The sequence below is a fragment of the Phytophthora sojae genome (assembly GCF_000149755.1).
Source record: "Phytophthora sojae unplaced genomic scaffold PHYSOscaffold_8, whole genome shotgun sequence".
Classification (NCBI taxonomy): domain Eukaryota; phylum Oomycota; class Peronosporomycetes; order Peronosporales; family Peronosporaceae; genus Phytophthora; species Phytophthora sojae.
The window spans coordinates 1,369,553-1,392,756 of NW_009258122.1; the positions used below are offsets into that span (position 1 = coordinate 1,369,553).

General features: G+C 54.8%; 9 protein-coding genes across 9 annotated transcripts; 6 read left to right on the top strand and 3 right to left on the bottom strand.

Annotated features, from left to right (window-relative positions):
• Nucleotides 1-3,230: 3,230 nt before the first annotated feature.
• Nucleotides 3,231-3,560, bottom strand: PHYSODRAFT_521018 (hypothetical protein; the record flags this gene model as incomplete). Its single annotated transcript, XM_009535234.1, has 1 exon — nt 3,231-3,560. One exon carries the CDS (start codon nt 3,558-3,560, stop codon nt 3,231-3,233), a length of 330 nt encoding a protein of 109 aa, XP_009533529.1.
• Nucleotides 3,561-5,458: 1,898 nt separating this feature from the next.
• On the top strand, nt 5,459-6,647 carry PHYSODRAFT_347561 (hypothetical protein; the record flags this gene model as incomplete). The annotated part of the gene is made up of 1 exon (XM_009535235.1): nt 5,459-6,647. One exon carries the CDS (start codon nt 5,459-5,461, stop codon nt 6,524-6,526), a length of 1,068 nt encoding a protein of 355 aa, XP_009533530.1. The 3' UTR covers nt 6,527-6,647.
• Nucleotides 6,648-7,467: 820 nt separating this feature from the next.
• On the top strand, nt 7,468-8,708 carry PHYSODRAFT_287118 (hypothetical protein). Its single transcript, XM_009535236.1, has one exon. The coding sequence runs from the start codon at nt 7,544-7,546 to the stop codon at nt 8,612-8,614; it is 1,071 nt and encodes a 356-aa protein (XP_009533531.1). The 5' UTR covers nt 7,468-7,543; the 3' UTR covers nt 8,615-8,708.
• Nucleotides 8,709-9,861: 1,153 nt separating this feature from the next.
• PHYSODRAFT_519206 (hypothetical protein) lies at nt 9,862-10,917 on the top strand (the record flags this gene model as incomplete). Its single annotated transcript, XM_009535237.1, has 1 exon — nt 9,862-10,917. The coding sequence occupies one exon, from the start codon at nt 9,862-9,864 to the stop codon at nt 10,915-10,917; it is 1,056 nt and encodes a 351-aa protein (XP_009533532.1).
• A 1,983-nt stretch (nt 10,918-12,900) lies between these two features.
• PHYSODRAFT_347563 (hypothetical protein) lies at nt 12,901-14,157 on the top strand (the record flags this gene model as incomplete). The annotated part of the gene is made up of 1 exon (XM_009535238.1): nt 12,901-14,157. Exon 1 carries the CDS (start codon nt 12,916-12,918, stop codon nt 14,155-14,157), a length of 1,242 nt encoding a protein of 413 aa, XP_009533533.1. The 5' UTR covers nt 12,901-12,915.
• A 466-nt stretch (nt 14,158-14,623) lies between these two features.
• Nucleotides 14,624-15,694, bottom strand: PHYSODRAFT_337559 (hypothetical protein; the record flags this gene model as incomplete). Its single annotated transcript, XM_009535239.1, has 4 exons — nt 14,624-14,975; nt 15,038-15,099; nt 15,235-15,402; nt 15,440-15,694. 4 exons carry the CDS (start codon nt 15,692-15,694, stop codon nt 14,624-14,626), a joined length of 837 nt encoding a protein of 278 aa, XP_009533534.1.
• A 2,229-nt stretch (nt 15,695-17,923) lies between these two features.
• PHYSODRAFT_390979 (hypothetical protein) lies at nt 17,924-18,109 on the bottom strand (the record flags this gene model as incomplete). Its single annotated transcript, XM_009535240.1, has 1 exon — nt 17,924-18,109. A coding segment is annotated over one exon (186 nt), but the record flags the coding sequence as incomplete, so codon positions are not given.
• Nucleotides 18,110-18,594: 485 nt separating this feature from the next.
• On the top strand, nt 18,595-18,837 carry PHYSODRAFT_377562 (hypothetical protein; the record flags this gene model as incomplete). Its single annotated transcript, XM_009535241.1, has 1 exon — nt 18,595-18,837. A coding segment is annotated over one exon (243 nt), but the record flags the coding sequence as incomplete, so codon positions are not given.
• Nucleotides 18,838-20,082: 1,245 nt separating this feature from the next.
• On the top strand, nt 20,083-21,498 carry PHYSODRAFT_519761 (hypothetical protein; the record flags this gene model as incomplete). Its single annotated transcript, XM_009535242.1, has 4 exons — nt 20,083-20,256; nt 20,359-20,577; nt 20,638-20,806; nt 20,909-21,498. 4 exons carry the CDS (start codon nt 20,083-20,085, stop codon nt 21,496-21,498), a joined length of 1,152 nt encoding a protein of 383 aa, XP_009533537.1.
• Between the last annotated feature and the right edge of the window lie 1,706 nt (nt 21,499-23,204).

Here is a 23,204-nt window from a genome sequence, read left to right on the forward strand (position 1 = left end):
AGCATTGATGTACATTCTCCTTTCGCCCTACACAACTTCCTTCGACAACACATGCGCCCCCGTTCAGTCTGGCGTAGAATTGCTCGTCTACCTTATCCAAGCTGTGGTCGTCGAACATGCAGAACGAAGAGAGAGGGGTCGAGATGAGTGTGATGGCGGCGAACGTGTAGAACGTGCCCGAGTTGCCGAAGCTCTGGTTCGACACCCAGATGGTGGTTTGGCCCACAGCACCTTAATGATGCACTTTGCTGTGTTCCTACAAGCCGAACACTTTATCAAGCCTTGCACAATCGCTGATCTGGCGTAAGAGCGATTTCTGGTCCACGTCCTGCTGCTACTGTTGATCCCTTTTAAAGGCGACTGTATTACTGGCGTTATTCAAATGTAGGATACTGGAAAGGATCGGAAGTCTATTGACAAAGGGCACAACATACTGGATCCATGTACTCCGCAGCGAACTGCGATGAAGCACTGATTAAGGCAAATCATCAGTTCCATGGCCACGAGCAGTTTAATGGCCGTCACTGTTTCTACCAATCCTGACGATGTAGCCATCTTTTTCTAGATATGATTTGCCAAAATAAAAACAGCTGATTTCAAGTGAAAACCTCAGTGACTTGATATTCAAGCTGTGCACGGGAGGACCAACCAAGCCACACACCGCGTGTCGGAAGAGCTCTTCCTTCTCTTTCCTGCTTCCCCGCAGCATTATTCGTCGTACGTATATACCCTGGCGTAGATGTGGTGGGTAGCGTTTGACATTCGTTATGGCACCGCTCGCAGGTAAGTCGGCCGGTCAGGCACCGTATCATAGTGTGTGGGCGACACCGTAGAGAAGCTTCCTGCAGGGCTAACTCTGCTGCGAAATGCACCCAACGAGACCAGCGCTGAATATTGGTAGGAACGAGGTAGGCAGGCTAGAAGGCGTGGCGGTCGCGTCCTCTAGCCATCGCATTGCGGTGCTGTGCTTGTCACTAGCCTCAGACAGGTAAAGCTATCTATTGCGTGTCCTATTGGTATAGACAAGCAACAATACATCTACCCAGGAGGCCCTTACATTAGTAGACGCCTGCATTGAGATATAAGTGTGGAGGCGTCATGAGCTCGTGAGCCTTTAGGAGTAGCCTTTGAAAGCCATGCTCCGCGAGCTCCGCCGAGCATGGCGACGACACTTTGTGGCGGAGGTGGAAGAGTTCTGTAGCAAGTAATACACCATACAAAGTGGTCAGCTTTCGAAGTTATGAGGGAAGGGAGGTTTTCATAGCCCTAACCTCAGTGGTGCCAAGCGTGATTAGATGAGATCCCACACATGGTTAAATCAAGTCGAAAGTTGGCCATTAAACTGATTAGAGGCTGAATCCGATGTACTGCGAATTCATCCGTCCCAGACAACTCAAAACAGCAGCACTACGAACGCAAAAATTCTCAAAAATCGCTCTGTGTCTCCTCTTTACAGTGGTGCAAGTAGCTTCTCAATCCGACAATTAGTTTTGAAATTACGGCCATTTTTCTGCATGCCTTGCCGGATGGACATTAAACTGCTGATTTGCCTTAGGGAAAGGAACGAAATAGTCACTAGTGAGCCCCAAACGACGAGTATTAACATACATTGATACTACTCAGCAACTACAACATGCATTTCAGGATGCGCGATACACCCTTGCATATTGTCGGAATTTCCGATACTATCCTTCGGAGAATCCATAGCGGAATGAGCGTAGTCAAGAAGCTACTGTCTAATCTCCAAGTCTGCATGGCTCTGAGGCCGTCATGTATTTGCTGCGAGCGCGAAAATATGACTTACCTAGTATTATAGTAAACACAAGTTTTATTTTTATTTCCTCCGAGGTCATTGGATTCACCAAGGCCTACCATGTACCAGGCAGACGCCTAGAGTACTCGAAGACTGTGAATCTTAGCAGAGCGCGATAGATGTTGACAGCGGTCGACATTTAAGCACCTTCCCTAGCCCACCTAGAAGCATAGCGGGCGATGCGTGACAATTGCTTCTGCGCTGGTTCTAAGTTAGGGCGAGTTGGTCGCGCACTCGTAGGGTTTCTTGGCCTCGGTCAAGCCGCTAAACTGCGGCTCTCCCAATTTCCAGTTTGTGCTCGGCAACAACTCGGTAAAAGGTCCTAACACAGCACTTATATCTCGTGAAACTGGCGAGCGCTAAGCGAAGCTGTTTATGTGGTCGAATAGTTACTGGTCGTCATAGGGCTGCCGCAGCTCTAGCATACAAACCTCAATAGAAAGTCAGTACCCCTTTGCAGTTTTCCAGCGACCTCCATACATTTCCGTTGAGAGTACCCAATTGAAGGTGTCCCAGACTACCCATTTTACTTGAAAGGGGTACGGTGACATTTCTGAGACATTTTTATACTAGAGATTTGTATTGCCTTGTGCTTTTCAGCGGTCGTTGTTGTCAGAGATTTGTGGTGCTGGTCACGGGTTGTCGAATTCCCGCAGTACTGTCGTAGGGACGTGGGTCAAACTATACAGATTCTCTGTACGAAATATACACTTTTGGGGTCAAAACATACAGGTAAAAATACTGTCACCCTGCTAGCGCTCCGCGCGTACCCAACCAACCCTTACTACTTGGGCACAAAACCCTACGCGCTTCGCGAGGGAATCGGCTCGCTGCGCTCGCAACGTGTTACTGTATGTACCAGCCAGTGTATGTTTCGTACTGAAAGTTGTATGTAGTTTGGACCTTTCGCCAGTACAGGTACTGTACCGCAATTTTTGGGGGAGTCGAACCTAGCAAAAAACGTGCTGATTTTTGGTGCGATTTCCTGTTTATTTCGCCCCAATCCTGTTGATTTCAAAGTTCAAGTGGTACCTCTGATTTCCCTCCTGTTCCCTCCTCGAAATCCCATACAAACTCCAGCTGTTTTTGAGTTCTTTTTCAGATAGAAAGTGTTGTGTATTCGTTTAGCCCAGTTTTCACGCAGATCTTTTCAAAATTAACATGTTCACTATTCACTATAAACAAGTTTTAAATCTCAACTTGCACTGATGGAGTCGTTGTGAGCTTCTAGACAAGCGCTTCGTTGACGACGGCCTTCGCTTAGATAGAGACAGACTGTAGGAAGATATGTGTGCATTTAGTTCGAGCATGCGTGTGTTGGCGAGAACAGAAGCGGCAACTACAAACGTAGTGGCATTTCGCAGCTAAATGCAAAAGCTTAAGGTGTGTATCCCACTTTGATTCGTGAAAGTGTCTATTAGTACAGCATGGTCCAGAGAAAGCGAGCGGTTGCGAGGTCGCGTAGCCATAGCAGACCCGTGCGGGGTGCCCGCGAAGCAGGGCCGCGCGGTATCTGCGGAGGCGGGCCCAGCGCCGAACATTCCAGCAAGCCGAGCACTGTACTCGCCAGGTGAGAGAATCTTTTTATCGCAGGAGCGCAGCGAAGCAAAGCCCATGATCCAATACAAAAATCAAGATATCGGTTTTCGCTGTGCTGTACTAATATCCTCTGCCTTGATTTGTTGATTTTAGGGGCAGATCGTTGATGATTATACGGTCCCTTCTCTGTTAGTATTTTTGTCGCCATTTTTCCCCCTAATATTATTCATCGCGATATCCAAGGCACTTTTTAAAGTGCCTTTTAAGATAAGGTGCATTAACCATAGTGAAGTAGTATTAGGGTACGCATATGATTGGTTCAATAAATAATCATGGTGAGTTTAGTACATGTACTGTATAAACGTATGCGAATGATGTAATCAATCTGGTCTATTTACAACCTACCAGTAGCTAAACTTCCTCACTGGCATTTCGGAGACGGGAAAATAAAAAGAAATGGCAAAATCTCCAGTATACCTTTCAGCGGAGTGTACTCCCGGTGCTATCTCTCCTTATCCAGTAAAATAACAGAAATCTGACTGCAATGTCAGCAGTAGTCCATCGCAAACTAATGTTGGAAGGAAGCGTCGTTTGTCTAGCGCCCACTTCGTTTCTAATCTGGTCGTGCATCAGAATAAACCACGACAAGCTGTGTCGTCTGGAGCCCCAAAACCGCATACGCACATGGTGGTAAGGGACGCTGTGACTGAAGTCTTGGCCTTAGGCCTTGTTAATAGCGTTATAATTGGGCTTTATAGGGATTTAGCATCGTGGAAGAATCGATTCTAGGTGTTGGTTGCGCAGATTCCGATGTTTTTCCCGAGTACATAGTACTAAGTATTCTTCATAGAAGGTCGGGAATGCAAAATCCCGATTTTAAAACAAGGTAAGGTGCGGGAATCTGGACCAATTTCCCGCAATTAAGGAGGCCTGTGACCAAGGCGGTCTTCTTGGACGAGAGACAAATAACTGATTTATGGAAATTTCTCGCTGATTCCCGATCGAGTCTCGTTACAGCACCTTTACAGTTAATGCAACAGCACAACATCTGCCTAAAGCGTCTTTAAGCCCTACGGCACCTTGAAGCCAAAAAAGGGGGTGAATCTGCGGTGCTGCAGTGTACTGGAGCACCGCAACTAGAAAACTAGCACCGAGTTGCGGCAACGGGTCAATGCAGGACCTACCTTCGCAAAATCGCGCAGACCTGCTTTACGGGCACTCCGCGCAGGTTTGCTTGCTGTGGCAACGTGTCCTCACAACCGCTCACAACACGACCAGATGAGCCTATGGCACCCGTCCCATCCGTCAATACAAATACTTCATTACATGTATTCTGATCTGTGTTGATTTTGCACAGATTGGAAAGCCTTACGACGCCTTTAAAGTGTGGACTACATGGGGAGGGATGACCTCCCGGCCTGATGGCTTTGAAAGACACTACGAAGGAGTCCCTGAGGAGGCGGAGGTTCTGCTAAGTGGCTACTTACACTCCGCCGATGCAAGCTAGTGCGTTGGATAGCTCTTACATATCCCTACGAAGTAGATAGCACTAATAGTTTGTCCAGGTGCAGGCCTACGTGATACGTAGTGTCAAAGTTAGCACCCATTTTGGACTTTGAAAAGCTGAGGCAACAGTCTATACTGTATAATCGATAATTGTGCCACTGGGGCACTGCATTAGTACCCTATGGGCAAAATGTTCCAAAAAAAGTTTATAAATTATCTCTATATACTTAGATCAAGTTAAATGGAGGGATACTAACTTAATGCCCCATCAGATTTGATCAGATATGACAGGTGGGGCACAATTATAGGGTGGGACACAATTACCGATTTTACAGTATATTTCCCTCCTACCCGAAAACCAGCTGCTATACTAATGGCGCCCAAGGCGCCTTGTTGTGCATTAAAGGTGCTCTAACCACCTCGCTCCTGATCAGCGCCTTGGTACTGTACACGTGTATCCATGTACGTCAGCGCCAATCCCCTGAAGACCGCCCGCCCCGCTAAACGCCATCCCAGCCACAGCACAGCCATTCTGCAATTTGCTCTCTAGCCAGCAAGCCCAAGTAACAAGCAATACCCTCCCTCCCAACCTCGACCAAGATGTCCGCCTCCCCGAGAACCGTGCACGCCTACGCCTCCTTCGGCAAGGGCGAGGAGATCAAGCCCTGGGAGTACCAGTCGCGTGCGCTGGGCCCCGAGGACGTCGAGATCAAGATCTCGCACTGCGGCATCTGCGGCTCCGACCTGCACACACTCGACAGCGGCTGGGGCCAGACCATGTACCCGTGCGTGGTGGGCCACGAGATCGTGGGCGAGGTCACCCAGGCGGGCCCTGACGTCAAGGGCCTGCAGGTCGGCGACCGCGTGGGCGTCGGCGCGCTCGTGTCGGCTTGCCTGAACAAGGACTCCAAGGCGCCGTGCTCCGTGTGCGCCAGCGGCGACGACGCGTACTGCCCGCACCGCGTGTGGACGTACGGTGACAAGTACAAAAGCGACGGCGCCATCACGTACGGCGGCTACGCCGACTACGTGCGCGTGCCCCACGAGTTCGCCATCAAGATCCCGGACAACATTCCGTCGGACGCGGCCGCGCCGCTCATGTGCGCCGGCACGACGGTCTTCACGCCGTTCAAGGAGGTGGGCATCAAGGAGGGCGACCGCGTGGGCATCGTGGGCATCGGCGGCCTGGGCCACCTGGGCATCCAGTTCGCCAAGGCCATGGGCGCCGCCTCGGTGACGGCCTTCTCGCGCTCCAACAACAAGGAGGCGGAGGTGCGCGGCCTGGGCGCCGACGAGTTCGTCGTGTACACGGACGAGAAGCAGGCGGCGGACGCCGCCGGCTCGGTGGATATCCTGCTCATCACGGCCGACGCCAACAACATGCCGTACTCGCTGTTCCTGAGCTTCCTGGCCGTGCGCGGCACGTGCATCATGGTGGGTCTGCCGAACGACGACATCAAGTTCAACGCGTTCCAGGTGGTGGGCAAGGGCGCCAAGTTCGTGGGCAGCAACGTGGGCAGCATCCAGGACATCAAGGACACGCTCGAGGTGGCGTCCAAGAAGAACGTGCGCCCCGTGATCCAGAAGCTGCCGATGGCCAAGGTGAACGAGGGCATCGACATGGTGCGCAAGGGCACGGTGCGCTACCGCGTCGTGCTCGAGAACTAGGCGTCGCGTGGAGGTTCCGACCACCAACTGTAAGCTTAGATAGGGAGGGGCGCAACTAACTGCCTCGACACGACGAATCCAACTGCATGTATCCAATCCGACTGAAATTGTAGTTTCCTCTATCAAAACTTCGCCTGTTGCTATCTGTCCGACTTCGCCAAGTAGAGAAGTTCTCTGAGAGAACACCAAGCGTCATGGTGCCAGTCCGAACTCGCACCTAGAACACGCCGCGTGCCACGTAGCGCGGATAATACACAGGCATGCTTCCTCTTTGATTGCTAGGCAGCACGACGAGAGGTTGGCAATTCTCTACAGTACATGTACTGTATGTCGATGGCCTGGGAGCTTCGGCCTCGGTCTCCACTTCCGATTACGAGCTGGCCGCCTTGCGGCCTGATGACAGCGAGTCCGCTGGGTCGGCCGAGCGCCGATCTTGGATCGCCAGCACTCACTGGGACACACACAGCCAAAAGTGTCGCCGAGCGGGCGAGCGCCCACAACAGCATCGGGATGGGGTGGAACGCTGCCACCTTTTTCGTTGGCCGCGGTCTGCTCCGAGCCGAGTGTAACCTAAACCCAATCAAGCTCGTCGCCGTTCGCGCCGCGTCTCTCGTCCGTCGTGGGCGCGTCAACCACCGGGAGGTTTACCTGCGATGCGTCCGGCGAAAGGTGTCCCAAAGCGGCGACACTTGGTCTTTGTATGCTGCGCAGCTGTAAACCGGTGTGGTTACCCAAGCTGAAGCGGACGAGCGACGGGGTCTCGACGACCACTTCAACCAACCATGACAACCAAAAACCAAGAGCGGAATGCCCGCCGCTATGCGACGCTGAGCCCAGCCACGCACGTGCCCACCACGCCTGGCCAGCTAACCGCGCCGGAGCTGCTCGGCTCGAGCCCGCGCAGTCCAATGCAAGAGCTCATTCCCCATTTTGATCGACACCACACAAGTCGACCAAGCAGCAGCAGCAGCAGCAGTAGCAGCACTAAACTCACACCCAGCCCCACAACCGAAAGCCATGTCGACGGGCCCGAGGACCATCCACGCGTACGCCACGTTCGCCAAGGGCGAGGACGCCAAGCCCTGGGAGTACCAGTCGCGGCCGCTGGGCCCCGAGGACGTCGAGATCAAGATCTCGCACTGCGGCATCTGCGGCTCCGACCTGCACACGATGGACAGCGGCTGGAGCCAAACCATGTACCCGTGCGTGGTGGGCCACGAGATCGTGGGCGAGGTCACGCTGGCAGGCGAGCAGGTCAAGGAGCTTAAGGTGGGCGACCGCGTGGGCGTCGGCGCGCAGGTCTGGGCCTGCCTCAACAAGTTCCCCGAGGACCCGTGCAAGGAGTGCGCCAACGGCACGGACGCCTACTGCCGCCACCGCGTCGGCACGTACAACTCCAAGTACCGCAAGACGGACGGCGCCATCACCTACGGCGGCTACGCCGACTACATCCGCGTCACGCACGAGTTCGCCATCAAGATCCCGGACAACATCCCGTCGGACGTGGCCGCGCCGCTCATGTGCGCCGGCACGACGGTCTTCACGCCGTTCAAGGAGGTGGGCATCAAGGAGGGCGACCGCGTGGGCATCGTGGGCATCGGCGGCCTGGGCCACCTGGGCATCCAGTTCGCCAAGGCCATGGGCGCCGCGGCCGTCGTGGCCTTCTCGCGCTCGGCCAACAAGGAGCAGGAGATCCGCCGTCTCGGTGCCGACGAGTTCGTCGTGTACACGGACGAGAAGCAGGCGGCGGACGCGGCCAACTCGGTGGACATCCTGCTCATCACGGCCGACGCCAACAACATGCCCTACACGTTGTTCCTGAGCTTCCTGGCCGTGCACGGCACGGTCATCATGGTGGGGCTGCCCAACGACGAGATCAAGTTCAAGCCGTACCCGCTCGTGGGCAAGGGCGCCAACTTCAAGGGCAGCGCCATCGGCAGCATCCAGGACATCAAGGACATGCTCGAGGTCGCGTCCAAAAAGAACGTGCGCCCCGTGATCCAGAAGATGCCTATGAGCAAGGTGAACGAGGGCATCCAGATGGTGCGCAACGGCACGGTGCGCTACCGCGTCGTGCTCGAGAACTAAAGCACTGCCTGTCCTGCTTGTCCACGTTGTCAAGGTAGATAGCCAGCAGCATAGCTAGCTAAGAGAAAATGTACAACAACACTTAAACGCACGTATACCAGCGAAATGAAGCCGTGTACGCCTACAGTTGGTGGATGTATCCTTGTGCTAACCATTTCAGGGTAGTATCCCTACCAAAATTCAGGTACCAATCCTGCCAATAGTGACCTTGGTGGTCAAAGGCCGCGTCTTCGGTGCTGCGCAGTGTTGTTAAAAACCCACCTTTTTCGACAAAGTTGGGCGGGTGATTGAATCTATCTGGGGGATTGGGTGAAGTAGGTGGGTTTTCTATTTTTCATAAAATTCGACAATATAGGCTTCTGATTGGCTCGTTTGGTCTCAAAATCATAACATAATTTATCCTTGGCCAACTATTGGACTGTTTGTCCTAATATTTGCACTGTAACTCTACATTATAGGAAAAAATAAAACCTGTAAAACCCAAATATGGTGGCGTAGGGTGGGTGGGTTGCCCCAATATTCCATTGTTCCATTAAGCAAAAACCCAACTTTTACAACCCTGGTGCTGCGTCAACCCGTCGGCCGCGCTTCTCCCAGTGTTCGATGCTTATTGCAACCCCCTTCCCCAGTAGAGCCTTCTCAATCGCCGACACTCCCGTTGGGGGCTCGATCCTTTGCCACGGCAGACCGAGGGATCCTCCGATCTCATTGAGCGGCTGAAAACCGTGTGGAAGGACCCGAAAAAAGCTCGAGAGGTCTTCGCGGACATTCGCAGTGGTGGGGGCTTGTAGTATTTCCCGGGTTCAAAGCAACACAACACACAACGATGCGGGGGCCAACCCGCACGGAAGTTAGGCTTTGTGTATTGCTAAGAAGAATCGAAAGTAAAGGAGGTGAGGCACTGGGTCTGATGGTAACCAGCCCGTGGCCTCACCGGCCTCCTAACGAGAAAAGCAGCTTCTAGAAGCTTCTAGAAGGCAGCTGCTGCTCGAAGAAGTGGGCATACAGAATAAACTTGCACTTGAGCCTACTAAATCCTCATGTAGCTCGACTGGACACTTCAGTCCAGCGAGCCACGCAACTGCTCGACCTGTTTACGCCGTAAGACACCTCAGCATCGAGAGTAATCATTCGAAGAGATCATCCATTGTCACCAATCGGTGCTGCTGACGCACTTGGGTGATCGTAGCTTGGGTTATGCTGCAGTGACACCAAGCTGGACCTGGAATTCACTACAGGGATACACCATGACGAATCGCACGGCGTCCACGCTGCTCCGGTCCTTCTCCAAGCACGAGTGGGTCGGCGACAGTCTCGAGTTGCTCAGCTACTTCCGGCAACGAGGCGTCTCGCCCGATGCGCCGTCACGCAGCGTTGCGTTCAGCATGTTGTGTGATAAGGGCAAGTTTACACAGGCTCTCCCGGTGTTTGAGGCGTTGTTCGAGGAGCAACGCGAGCTGCCGGCGTGGGTGTTCGGCCTTGCGATGCACGCTGCGACGGAATTGCGTCGCCCTGAGCTCGTGAACGGTATTTTCAAGCACTTTGTGGGCGGCAACGACACTTACGAAGGCGAGGGCGAGGGCGGGGTGTACACGATGCTGCGTGACGCGCGCAGTGAAGGCGTGAAACTCTCGGAGGAGGCACTGCGGTCGCTGCTTGTCTTTGCCGATCGAGCGAGGCAGCCTGAGGTCGCGCTGGACGCTCTGGCCATGATGAAGGAGGAAGGGTTTGAGCTGACGGCCAATGACTATAGCGCGGTGTTCATCGCGTGCAGCGGGGCTAAACGGTGGGGGAGCCTCATAGAACTGTACGAGTCGATGCCAGAGAGCTATCGTACGCAGCTAAATCGCAGAGCTCAATCCGAGGTGGTCATGGCGTACGCTCGAAGCGAGAGTGAAGACGCGAAGCTGTTCTCGCTCGCGAACAAACTCAAGCAAAAGGGGACGAACTGGGATGCGTATACGTACGGGATGGTTGCGCTGGGCTACATTCCTAGCGGCTCTATTAAGAAGGCGCTCGAGTTCGTGCGCGCAAACTCCGCGCATCTCAAGACGAACAGCATCTCGTGCTACCGCGAACTCATCGAGTATTACACAACGAAGGAGTGCGACCCCACCATGGCCTGCCAGCTCTACAACGAAATGATGCAGAAGAACTGGGTACTACCGCGCTCGGAGTGGCACAAAGCGCTTAAGCTCAACTTCCCGACCAAGCGATGCACTGGGAGTTCCGCAAGTAGATGTGGCTTCGCGGTTTACCATTTGAACCCAATGACCCAGCTTTGTCTGACAAACACCATCTAGAAGATGGCAACAATACCGATGTGCCTCTTGACGCCGCGTCACCAGAGCCTTCAGATGCCACGTTGACACGAGAAATATTTGAGCATGGCGGCGTGGGCCTGACGAATGAGGTGGTCACGAAGCTTCTGCTGACCATGGTGCACCGACGATTGTGTCGCGATGCTGCACTACTTTCGAGTGCAGGGGACAGCTCCAAAGGTGCCCGCGAGGCTGACAGCAATGACCGCGCTGATGGACGAAAATCGGTTCCAAGAAGCGCTGGATGTGGCGGAGGATCTGCTCGAAGAAGACTTCTTGCTAAACCGAAGACTTTTCACCAGAGTTCTGGCCACAGCCGCAACGAAAGCAAGAAGGAATGGTCTTGCGGTCAAACTTTTGCGTAAAATGCGACAGAACCGCGTGAAGCCGATCGTCTCGGGGGAATGCAATGCAATCATAAAGAGCTGCGCTGTGGAGAAGGAATGGGATCTCGTACTGTATCTACTCGCAACGATGAAAGAGAGAGGCTGCTACTGAAGATGGACACTTTTCAGTTCGTGTTGGCTCGCTGTGCCACAAACAACGGCTGGAACGTGATAATCGACGTGTACAACGGAATGCCGGACCACCTCCAACTGCGACAGAATGCAAAAGCGTTTGCATCGGTGTTGATGGCGCACGCTCGTTCGGAAAGCGGCGAGCTGCAGCAGCGCACCCTTGACATCTGCTACAAGCACAAGAAGGCGTACGAGGTGCGAGGCATCGAATTCCCATACGAAGCCGCGATGTTGGCGTTGCTGGAAGCGAGGCAGTATACCGCTGTGGTTGCACTTGCCGGCGATGTGAGGGGCGATTGGTCTTCGGAATTGTGTCGGCGTGTTGCCGTCGCTCACATGTGCTCTGGCTCCGCGGATCAAGCGACGCAATTGTTACTGGACCACTCCGTGGAATTCACGCTCGAAGACTATGCCTTTGTGCTAAACGTGCGTTGCCGCGATAAGAGCTGGGTAGATGTGGTCAAAATGTACGAATCTATGCCCGAAAGTCTCCGATCTCAGCTGGATGACGAGGCACTTGGTTCGGTGATCAAGGCGCACGCTAACACCGGGAACGAAGCGCGCGGACTGGAGATATTTGATACCCACTCGGCGAAATGGACCAGCTCCGCGTGTATGGCAGCACTGGAGAGCCTCCTTCAAACTCATCAATTTGTCGCTCTGTTGGCACTGGCCGATGAGAAGAGGCGCCATCAAGTTAGGTGGAGTCCTCTTTCCTGTAAAATGGTGGCGCTGGCCAATATCCGCAACGGCTCCATCAGGAAAGCAAGGAGGGTGTTGAAGAAATGCGGCCGAGATGGACAACACAAGCGTGGAGTGTTACCGTGAGCTCATCGACCACTACGAAGCGCACAAAAATCTGGTCGAGGCGAGTGCAGTAGCCGAAGAGATGGTGCAGAATAACGCGCAGGTTGGAGTTGAGGACTGGCGGAAAGTGCTTGAACTCGCCATCCAGCTTCCGGATCACTCGGCCTACTGGAAATTTCGCGAGCTGCTGCGTCTCAACAGCGGACAAGTTGCGGACGAACTCGCGGGTCTTCTGCTTCTACACACGTTAAATGCTGGTACCAAGGAGTGGGACGCCTAATGCTACTCTTTAGTAGGCTTTGCGTAGAGTTGATCGGTTCTTTATGTAAAAAAGGGAAACGCATGCCGAAGATGCTGCTCTCATCCGCGGAGCCGAGCCAAGACAACTTAACCACGCTTGGAGGTGGCGGAGATAACACAGTCGCTCGATTTGGCGGGCATGTTCTTACTTCGAAAAAGCAATGGGCCTCGATATCATTCGCACAGTGGGGGGGGGGGGGGGCTCACCGAAACTGATTTCATCGGAAACCTCGCGCCATCAATGGTCGGCGATCATTGGTCGCGCCATCATTGCGATAGAGTTGGACTGGAGCAGTTTGCGGTCTACAGAAGCGCACAATCGTTTTGACCGTCCCAAGCGCGAGGTGGAAGGACCATGAAATTCACACTGCCAGAAAGCGTCTTCCCCGACGTGAACCTGTCCAAACAGCACCAAGAAGCGTTGGTCGAAGAAGCCGAGAAGCTCGTGCGCGAGACTCTCGCAGCCAACGAAGCCTTCCTGGCCGAGGGTGGTGCCACGTTTCGAGATCCGAGTTGTTGGAGACTCGTGCGCGCAAAGGACGGCTTGAATGTGCACCATCGACTCCGAGCGCAGCCCAATAGCTCTCGCCCCGTCCTGCTGGGCCAATCCCAGGTTACAGACCCCTGGGGGGCTAGTACAAGTAGCACTGTTCAAGATGCACCCGTGAGGCGTCCTGCCGGCTACGAGATGGTTCTGCATGGCACAGTGGATGGGACTCTGGACGACACCATGTATGGGGCCTTTGCCGCCACCGACCGAGCGTGGATGTGGCGGAGCTCGCATATCAACGACCGCCTCGACGACGCGCGCGTACTGGCGACTGTCAGAGGACCCACTCGCGAAGACCCGTTCCGGTTTCTGGGGGTCAAGTGGTTCGTTAAGGAGATCCCTGCTGTGCTCACGGGCCTCGTACAGCAGCGTGACTACCTGATTCTGGAGGCCACGGGGCTCACGCGGGACTCAAAGGGCGAAAGGGTCGGCTACTACCTGATGCATTCCATCTCCCTGCCACGGATCTTCCCCGAGCTCACGGATTTGGGTCTTCTTCGTGGCGATTTAAGCCTTTGCTTCATCAATCGCCAGCGTGAACACAACAAGGTGGAGAAATACTGCCGCAACTTCAGCGACCCCCGGGGTAAAGTTCCCGATCGGGTGGCTGTGGCGGTCAACGCGGACTCGCTCATCAGTGCCGCCAGTATCGTCGACTACGCGTACATCAAGAAACTCACGTGGCTCATGATGGACAAAGGAGAACAAATAGCTGCGCGTCGTCGCCGACCGAGGGGCGAGTCTCGACCCAAGAGCTGCGATAACTGTAGCAAAACTTTCACCAAGTTTGCGCTACCTGGTACACGACCAGGCGTCGAATGCCAGATTTGCCGTAGGGTGGTGTGCGGACGATGCAACGTGGCCAAGAAGATGACGGTGGACGTATCGGGCACGGGGACAGTGAAGCAGGTTACGCTGCGATTCTGTCTGGAATGCATCCGTGAAGCCAAGGAGAAGTCTGTCTGGGAGATGGCGCTCAGTGGGGTCGAAACGTCGACGGAGACATCGTCTGGGTCGGGTTCGGCTGGGTCGGGGCGTTACCGATAAGTCCATCAAGGACAGAGCGCAGGGTTGTAGTGAAATACATAAAACATGGGTCCTTCGGTCTCATTTGGTTTAATCTCTTGCTGAGTCAGCAAGTTGTTGAGTTTGAAGGAATGTTAAGTTTACGTTTGAGTAGCTTCTTCTTCATTCTATTGTTTTAGAAGTTCATATTTTGTGTTCACTTCTGACGATCCACTCGCCTAGTGGGCTGTGCACTCGTAGATGTTAGTCCAGTTTTCGAGTCCAGGCTAAAGTTCTGATTTTGTCATGGACAGAAGAAAGCCCTGTATCTAAGAAGGAAACCCATTTCTCAAAGAGAGAACAAACTGTAAAATATTTCTGTGGGCACAACTCGCTAGAACTTTACGGCTGTTGAGAATATATATATATAATAATGAAATGAAATCGACGACGCTGCGAATGGAGTTATGTAGCAGAAAGCGAGGAGGTCTCCGGTGCCAGTGCTTTCCTACAAGTGGCGGCCACGACTGTGTGCGAACTGGTCCAACTTGGGCTCGGTCGGCACGAACTTGACGGCAGCATTAATCTTCGCCTTGACCTCGGGTGTGATCTTGCTCACGACTTCCAGCGCCTTCAAGTTTTCCTCGAGCTGTGCCGGCCGACTGGCTCCCAGCAGAACAGTCGACACGTTCTCATTCGAGACCGCCCACGCGATCGACATCTGAGCGAGCGACGTGCCCAGCTCCTTCGCAATGGGCACGAGTCTGTCCGCCATCTCGACGCGTTCGGCGAACCCCTCGGAGAAGGGGCCCGTGGCGAACATGGACGTCGTGTATCGCGATCCTTCCGGCTTCCCGGCGCTGTACTTGCCCATCAGAGTGCCGTAGGCCAGAGGCGACCACGTCGTGAGCCCAGCTTGTACTTCTTGTACAGATCGAGGCACTCGAACTCCACCTTGTTGCGCTCGAGGATGTTGTACTGCGACTGCTCCACGATGGGGCGGATCAGTCCGAGTCAGTCCGCGATCTCGCAGGCTTCGCGGATGTCCGACGCCAGCCACTCGCTGGTGCCCCAGTAGAACGCCCACCCTTGGTTGATCACGAAGTTCATGGCGCGTACGGTCTCCTCGATCGGGGTGTAGGCGTCGAAGCGGTGGCAGAACACCACGTCCACGTAGTCGAGCTCCAGGCGGCGCAGGGACGCCTTCAACCCTTCCACGATGTGTTTGCGGCTCACACCTTCGTCGTTTGGGCCGCCCTGCATAACACCCTTGGTCCCGGTGAAGAGCTTCGTGGAGATGACGAGGTCCTCACGCGTCCAAAACCCCTTCTTTGATGCCCTTCTTGATGGCGCCTCCGAGCAGCTCTTCGGCCTGGCCGTTGCCGTACATCTCGGCGGTGTCGTAGAAGTTGACGTCGTGCTCGAACGCGATCTTCATCATGTCGTACCAGCCATCCACCGTGTACTTGTCGTTGTAGTCCACCCAGGACCCGAGCGACAGCTTGGAGACGAGCAGCCCAGAGTTCCCCAGGAAGCGGTGCGTCATGGCCGTGGAGGAGGAGGTAGAGCTTAGGGCCATGATTGAAGCTTTGTCGTTGCGGTTGGGAGGGCTTGCGAGGAACGAAGCGAATTGGAGAATGAGGGTTGAGAGAGCTCGAGTTGGTGCCCAGGCAGCGCCGTGGATGACTCAATCAAACGCGTGAAACAAACTGTCAGTCTGTCGGTCTGGCAGGAAGCCGAATGCATGAATGCTCCTGCTCCGTTTCAAGTTCGAGGTGGTCGCTATGCGAGCAGGGTTTGCATGCGGAATGCCGTACCTGTTCGCCGTACAGACTGTACGGAACGCTTTCGGCACCTGGAAGCCGCAAATCGAGACTCCTCTGGGTGGCGCTATCTGATGATGCACAGGGGTATCTTTGGCCGCCGAAAAACTTCCTTGAGATCACGAGTCAAAGTAACCAGCAACGACGTTTGTTTCTACTTCTCGCCCAGGACCAAGGACGACCACGTTAATGAATCCATTCCTCCCAGGACCAAGGGCGACACGTTCGTGGAGCTATATGCAGCACAATGAAACTGAAGGTGAGGACAGGCATGCCAAAAATACGATATATATCTATTGTTTGCCGGACACCATAATAAATATTGCATTGCATCCGAGTAGCAGACTAAATAAATAACGCAAGACATAGTGTTGACACAGTAAATTACTGCAATCATGTTACGACTGTACCTAATTACAGGCACTGCTCCACGGTCGCAACATCCCAGTAGAGCTGTTGATCTTAAGGAACAAGATCATCTCTAGCATCATGGGGGAGAGGCGGTGGCGCTCATGGCGCAGCATAGCGCGCGCAATGCTGAAGAGCCTCTCAACCATGTTTGAGGTAGGAGGAATCGCATTAAGCAGCTCGTAACGTGGCCGGCGCAGCAGCTACCTTGCGTCGCTTGAGCGCACGCACAGCGAACCCTTCCTTGTCCGCCGGCGTGCAGTCCACGCCTTCCACATGAGCCTGCGTGCGCTTGAACGGCTCCAGCGCAGCGACTTCGTCGTCCGTCAGCAGGGCCGCCTGGTCGCCCAGCACCTTGACGACCGCCTGCTCGAAGACGGCGGAGTGGACTATATCCGCGCGGTGGCTATGCATAAATAAAAACATATAAAACGCAGTATTTAACTAGAAATACCATCAGACGCAGAGTGAGCGATGATCCTTACCGAGATACTTCGCGAACGAGGGGTGGCTCTTGAGGAGCTTGTCGAATAGGACACGAGCGTCCAGCAGCGTAAGGCCGTCGCCCTGCAGGTGCTTGGACACGGACTCGACGTCCCGGAGGCTTGCCAGCAAAGTGTCCAGCTTGCGGTGGGCTGAGCGTGACGGAAGGAAGTCCGCGAGCTCCTCGTCGTCCGCCGAAATGAACGGACGGAGCCGAAAATAGCGCTTGAGCATTATAAAGGTCGACGACCAGCGCGTGTCCTGTCTGAGGACAGCGGCCAATGGGGTCTTGGCACTAATTTCGAACAAAACCCAAAAACAAAGACCAATTTAGTACCAATACAAAAACCAAATAAAACATACCTACCGCAACTTGGCTGCTTGCTTTAAAGTCCGCAACTTACGCATAAGCTGCTGGACCTCTTCGAGGATGCTGTCGTGGGGCTCCAAGTCGCCAAGTTCAGGCGGTGGCTGGCACAGCCGATTAGCGGCACACCGAGTAGGTTCGCCGCCGCTTGTTTACTCCGCAGTTGTCACCAACCAGGAATAGCCATCCGGAGATAGACTTACCAAAAAAGGGTAGGAACCTTTTAATCGCCGTTAGATGGCCGTAAGCGCTCAGCTGGTCGTCAGGTTCATCCATGACGGGCGCTAGCGACAGCAGCGGGTACTGGGGGCCTGTCGCCGTCTCAAAGCAGCCATACACTGCCATGTAGTGCTCCGTGCCGTGGGTCCACCCATCAAGGACCAGACCAAAACGCTCGGGCATGGCGTCGCCGATCATCATCTCCACGGCCTTGGTCACGGCCTCCATGATGGCGGTCAGCGTCTCCACAGAGATGGGATTTAGCTTCGTGTATCTACATAACATACGGCATTAGCACACATGTATATCACCAAAATAGATATGAAAATACGTACTGTCGCGTTTCCTTGGACTCGCAAAAAGACAGCGGTAGATTGCCCGTGACGACCCAGCGCAGCCACGCGTAGCGGTTCGAGGCTTTCTGGGTGACCCACGGCAGTGGGGTCCCCGTCGCAGCGACACTAGCGTCGCGCATGTCGCTCTCGTAGTTGGGGTGCGCCGCCCGCACGTGCGACACCAAGTTGCTGGAGCCTGACTTGGGCGCGTGCTTGCGGCGCTTAGCGCAGGTCTTGCAGGCATAGTAGCCCGTCGTCTCTCCCTCCTCGTCCAGGCAGGGCTTGAAGTAGAAGGCAGCAATCTGCCTGGGCGAGAAGGTAGACCTCGGAGCGGGGCCAGCGAGGAGATTGTCGGTCATGGTGCTAACGTCGAGTCGTGATGCGCGTGCTGGGTGGTGCTTGTTTGAAAGTGAGGGCTAACGGCAAAGTTACGCTGGTAGAGCGCGATGTTTGACCACAACTAATGGTTGGAGCAGGATGAGCAGAAGTAAAATACCGAATTTTAGAACTCGGCTACATAAATTTCGGATAAAACAAACGGCGATGCCCTAAATAAAGTATTGTATCCGAAACTACTGTTATATTTTCGGGCAATATTATTTTTCGGGATGCCTGGGTGAGGAGCGGGCTGCATCGCAGTAACTACTTACCCCTCGGAGGCAAGTTCTTGTGGAGGGCTATTTTTTTTAGATGTGGTAGCTCCGCTTATATTTCTGGCTGATCACTTTGCAGGCATCACTGTGCGTCACTTGAGGCTTAATAAAGCGCATCCTGTTCACAACTTGCAGCACTGTGCGTCACTCGTGGCTTGGCAGAGCGCCTGCGGCTCACAACTAAGTCTCTCATGCGCCTTTTCCACCAGTTCATCAGCGTGTGGAACTCTACCCAAGTGGAACTCAAAGGTGAGTACTCTCCAGCCCGCGTGCTGGCGCTGAGCGAGTACACCAAGTCGACGCCATGGTGGCGCATCCTCGCAATCATCGTCTTCACGCCGTTGCCCTGCCTGACCTACATCTGCCTCCCTGAGACTGTCAACCTCTCGGCCCCATCGGACGGAATGGCGGCCAACAAGACCTTCTTCGGCCGCTTCTTCTTCTACACAATGTGTAATGATCTGCACGTGCAAGAGCAGAACACAACCACATCATCAGTTGAGTCCGCACGCAGAGAGCCCAAGTCGTCGTCTGCATACTCACCGGTTGCGCAAGCTCCTGCTCCGGCACGCCTCAGCCAACCACTTCATGTTTAGGACCGAGCGCCATGAGGGCGCCATCGGGTAGATGGATAGCAGCAAACAGACAAAGACATCAATTCAGTTTCCATTTTACTCGCAACACAACAAGCACAACCAGAACCTTACACTTGGTAGCACTTGCGCCTCCAGCGCGCGCTTCCGTCCAGTTCCAGTTCCAGTCTCCGTTCGAGTTCCAGATCCAGTCCAGTCCTGCCACGCGTCGCTAGTGTGCACGCCGTCCAGCCTAGTCCATCCCGCGTTGCCGTTGCGCACGCCGCCTTCCTCGCCTACGTTCTTCGGTGCGCCGCACCTGTACCTCTCGCCGTTCAGCTTCTCCGGGTGCGCCGCATGTGTTGCCTCGTCCGCAGCTTCGATCCGCTCGTCGCCGACGGGACCTCCATTTTCGCCGGGCTCGCTCCTTTTCTTTCTGGGGGAGGAGTGGCGACGCGCATTGTCACACGTCACTTCGTGTCGACATCTCATTGGTGCATTTAGCCCAATCACTCCCGCGTGTCCATACCTCGACCTTCCGCTGTCACTTGCAAACAGTGCGCAGCCGAGTGTAACATCCGCGTCGGTGGCCGTTACGAGTCTAGTAGTAGGTGTCTTTGTGCTCCGAGGCGGGCTCGAGCTAGCGCCGGACGGAATTGCACCAGTTGCTTTCTTCGGGACGCTGGAGCAAGTGGTTGGTACTTGTCGGAAACAGAGCTCCAGGACGAGCTTCTGTGACTTCGTTGGGGCTTACAGACATTGTCGAAAGCAGCGCTCCTGGGAGTGCCTGCGACTTCAAACGTTGATTGATTTGGCTGAGGAGCTTGCGCGCCCCAGCTATCTGTTGACGACGTGTCTAGCGTAGGCGCAAACATGGATGAAGCAGCGATGCAGCACGCGGACAGCGTGCAGCAGATGTTCGCCTCGCTCGCGGCGATGATGCGCGAGCAGCAGCAGTTCATGGCACGGACAGCCGAGCTGCAGCGCCAGATGGCGGCGACACTGCAACAGCAACAGCAGCAGCAATCCACCTCGCAGCAGCAGCACCCGTCGGTGGCCGACTCTTCGTCGCCAGACACGCGCGAGTACCGGGCCGAGGGCATCACCATGCCGAAGTTCTCCGGCACCAAGGACGACGCCGTCGCGGACTACCTCTTCAGCGCCAAGCTCTACTTTGAGTCGAAGAACATCAAGTACGGCGCCGACTCGCCGCAGCAGCGCCCCTTGTCGCTCTTGGTGGCAAACTTGAAGGGACCAGCAGCGGCTTGGTACCGTGAGTACGTCTCCCACGACGGGAACTTCCTGCACTCGGTCACGCAGTTCGAGGAGCTGCTGACCAGCAAGTTCACGACACCCGATCGGCAAGAGCACCTGCGTGACTAGCTCCTACGCCTGCGCCAGAACAACTTCACCTGTCTTGAAGATTACGTGTCGGCCTTCCGGCACATCATCTGCAAGGTAGAGGAGATGAGCGACATCGACAAGGTCATGCATTTCCAGAAGGGGTTGGTCGTAGAGATCAAACAAGAGGTGAAGCTGCGCCAGTTCAGGAACACGACAGACGCAATTTCGTTTGCACTCATGTACTACCGCACGCACGCTGTAGGATCGCGTCGAACCAACGTGAACCGCGGAGGCCAAGGTCCACAACGCCTTCAGCAGTCGTCACATCACGTCGAGGAGCCGACTCCAATGGAGATCGGGAGTTCGCGCTTCGTCTCTCGCGAAGAGTGTCGGCGAAGTAATCTTTGCTTTTACTGCAAGGAGCCCGGATACCGCCTGGCTACATGTCCTAAGTGGCCAGCGCGTAACAACTCCCGAGGCTCATCTCGTCCTCCACAAAGGCGCGGTTCTTTCCGCGCAAACCAGGGCTCGTTTCGTCGCATTGTTGAAGACGACGACGCATCCGACGACGATAACGGCGCCTACGCAGACAACCGCGATGACCACGTCGAGGTCATCGACAGTTTGCAGCTGAACATGGTGTCTCTCGACGCGAAGTTGTCGCCCAGTCGTGAACGGTTGAGGTTCGAGGGAGCGATGAGCGGACAGGCAGTGCGAGTCTTGATCGACAGTGGTGCAGAGCGCAACATTGTGCGTCCGGGCCTCGCGCAGCACTACGTTGAGGCCGCCAAGGTCACGGCCGAGCGCTTTGATGGCACGACAACCCCGGCGCGTACCGCACAGCAATGCTTGGAGACTGTCGGCTTTGATGGCAGAGTCTTCAACGATGTTTCTCTCATTGAATGGGAGGTATCTTCAAACCAAGGCGTGATTCTCGGTCAACCGTGGTTAGTGCAGTTTAACCCGACCATCAATTGGCAAACCGGAGTGATGCGCTTCCCCAACCAGCGTGTAGTACATGACTTCAGTTCCGTGAACAGCAGTCTTGAGGTGGCGGGACCGACGGTGGCTTCAGTGGAAGTGAAACCGGAATTTCTTCAGCACCCGCTTCCCCCGAACCTGCGGCAGCAGCTCGATGACCATGTGCAGGCAGGCTGCCCTTGGGACCGAGCTCACTAGCAGCGCTGGGACACCAGACCTTACCACGCATCTTTGACGACGGTGACGATGGTACAGGTGCGTCGCCGCTGTGTGTTCTTGCGGCTGCGGAGTTCGAGAAGAAGGTGAAGGCTGACGAGTACGTCGAACTGTATCATGTCACGGTGAAGACGTCGCCCAAGGTGAAGTCCGTGCCATTGCAGCTTCAAGCGGTTCTTGAAGAGTTCGCAGATGTCTTTCCAGCAGAGCTGTCACCTGGATTACCACCAAGCCGCTCCATCGAGCACGAAGTGGTCTTGAAACCAGGGGCGACGCCAAGCAACCGAGCTCCCTTCCGCCTCTCGAAGGTTGAGCAGGAAGCATTGGACATCTTTGTGGCAGAGCTGCTGAAGAAGAACTGGGTCGAAGTGGCGGACTCTCCCTGGGTATCGAACATCTTCGGCGTGCCGAAAAAGGATCCCGCGACGGGCAAGTTCCCATCCCGCTTGGAGTGGTTGCACTCGAACAACCCGCACATGCCGATTCGATGGGTCATCGACTATCGCTTGGTGAATGCCGCCTCGGATGTGGCTAAGATCCCGCTACCGCACATCAAACAACTCTTCGATCGCATGGTGGGCGCAGTGGTCTTCTCTATTCTCGACCTCGCGAGTGGATACCACCAAATGCGCATGTCTCCGACGTCAAAACAGTACACGGCATTCAGGACGAACCATGAGATCTATCATTGAAACGTGGCGCCCATGGGTCTGGCCGGCATGCCAGGCACGTGGACACGCCTGATGCGCAAGCTGCTGAGTCATCTACTGTTCGTGGTCGTTTATCTTGACGACATCTGCATCTTCTCGCGATCGATGGCTGACCACGTTGAGCACTGACGACAAGTCTGCGAAGTCCTGCGCGCTAACAAGCCTTACGCCCATCCTGACAAGTGCGACTTCGGACAAGCCTCGGTGGACTTCCTCGGCCACACCATCTCTGCTGATGGGTTGCACGTGGACGCTTGCAAGACTCGAGCCATCGCAGAGTGGACCAAGCCATGCAACATCAAGGACCTCCAACGCTTCTTGGGCCTCGCCGGGTACTATCGTCGCTTCATCCACCAGTTTGCGACGTTGGTACTGCCCCTGAGCTCTCTGGTCAAGAAGGATGTCGCTTGGGTATGGAACGAACACCAGCGCCAAGCTTTCAATGCCATTAAGCTCGCGCTCCAGCACGCTCCGGTGCTTCGTCTGCCGGACTTTGAAAAAAATTCATCGTGACAACGGATGCCAGCCATGCGTGCATTGGTGAAGTGCTCTCTCAGATGCATGATGGCAACGATCTCCCCGTGGCTTTCTTCAGCAAGAAGCTGGGACCTCGAGATGAACTGGCCTGTTCACGAGAAGGAGCTCTTTGCGATCAAGCAGGCGCTTACACGTTGGCGTCATTAACTCCATGGAGTCTCGTTTGAAGTGTACACGGACAATTCGGCGTGCAAGTGGTTTTTGCAGCATCCACGCCTGTCGGGTCGCCTGGCCCGCTGGCTCGACTTCTTTGCGTCCTTCCAGTTCACTCTGCATCATCGTCCAGGAGCTTTGAATGTCGTTGCGGACGCGTTGTCGCGCCCCCCTGATGCATCATCGAGTCCGGGGGAGGGGCAGGAGGATTGTGAGTCCAAGACCGAGCCGGTTGTAGTGTGTACGGCGTGTTTGACGTCTACCACATGCACGAACATTCGAGACGTG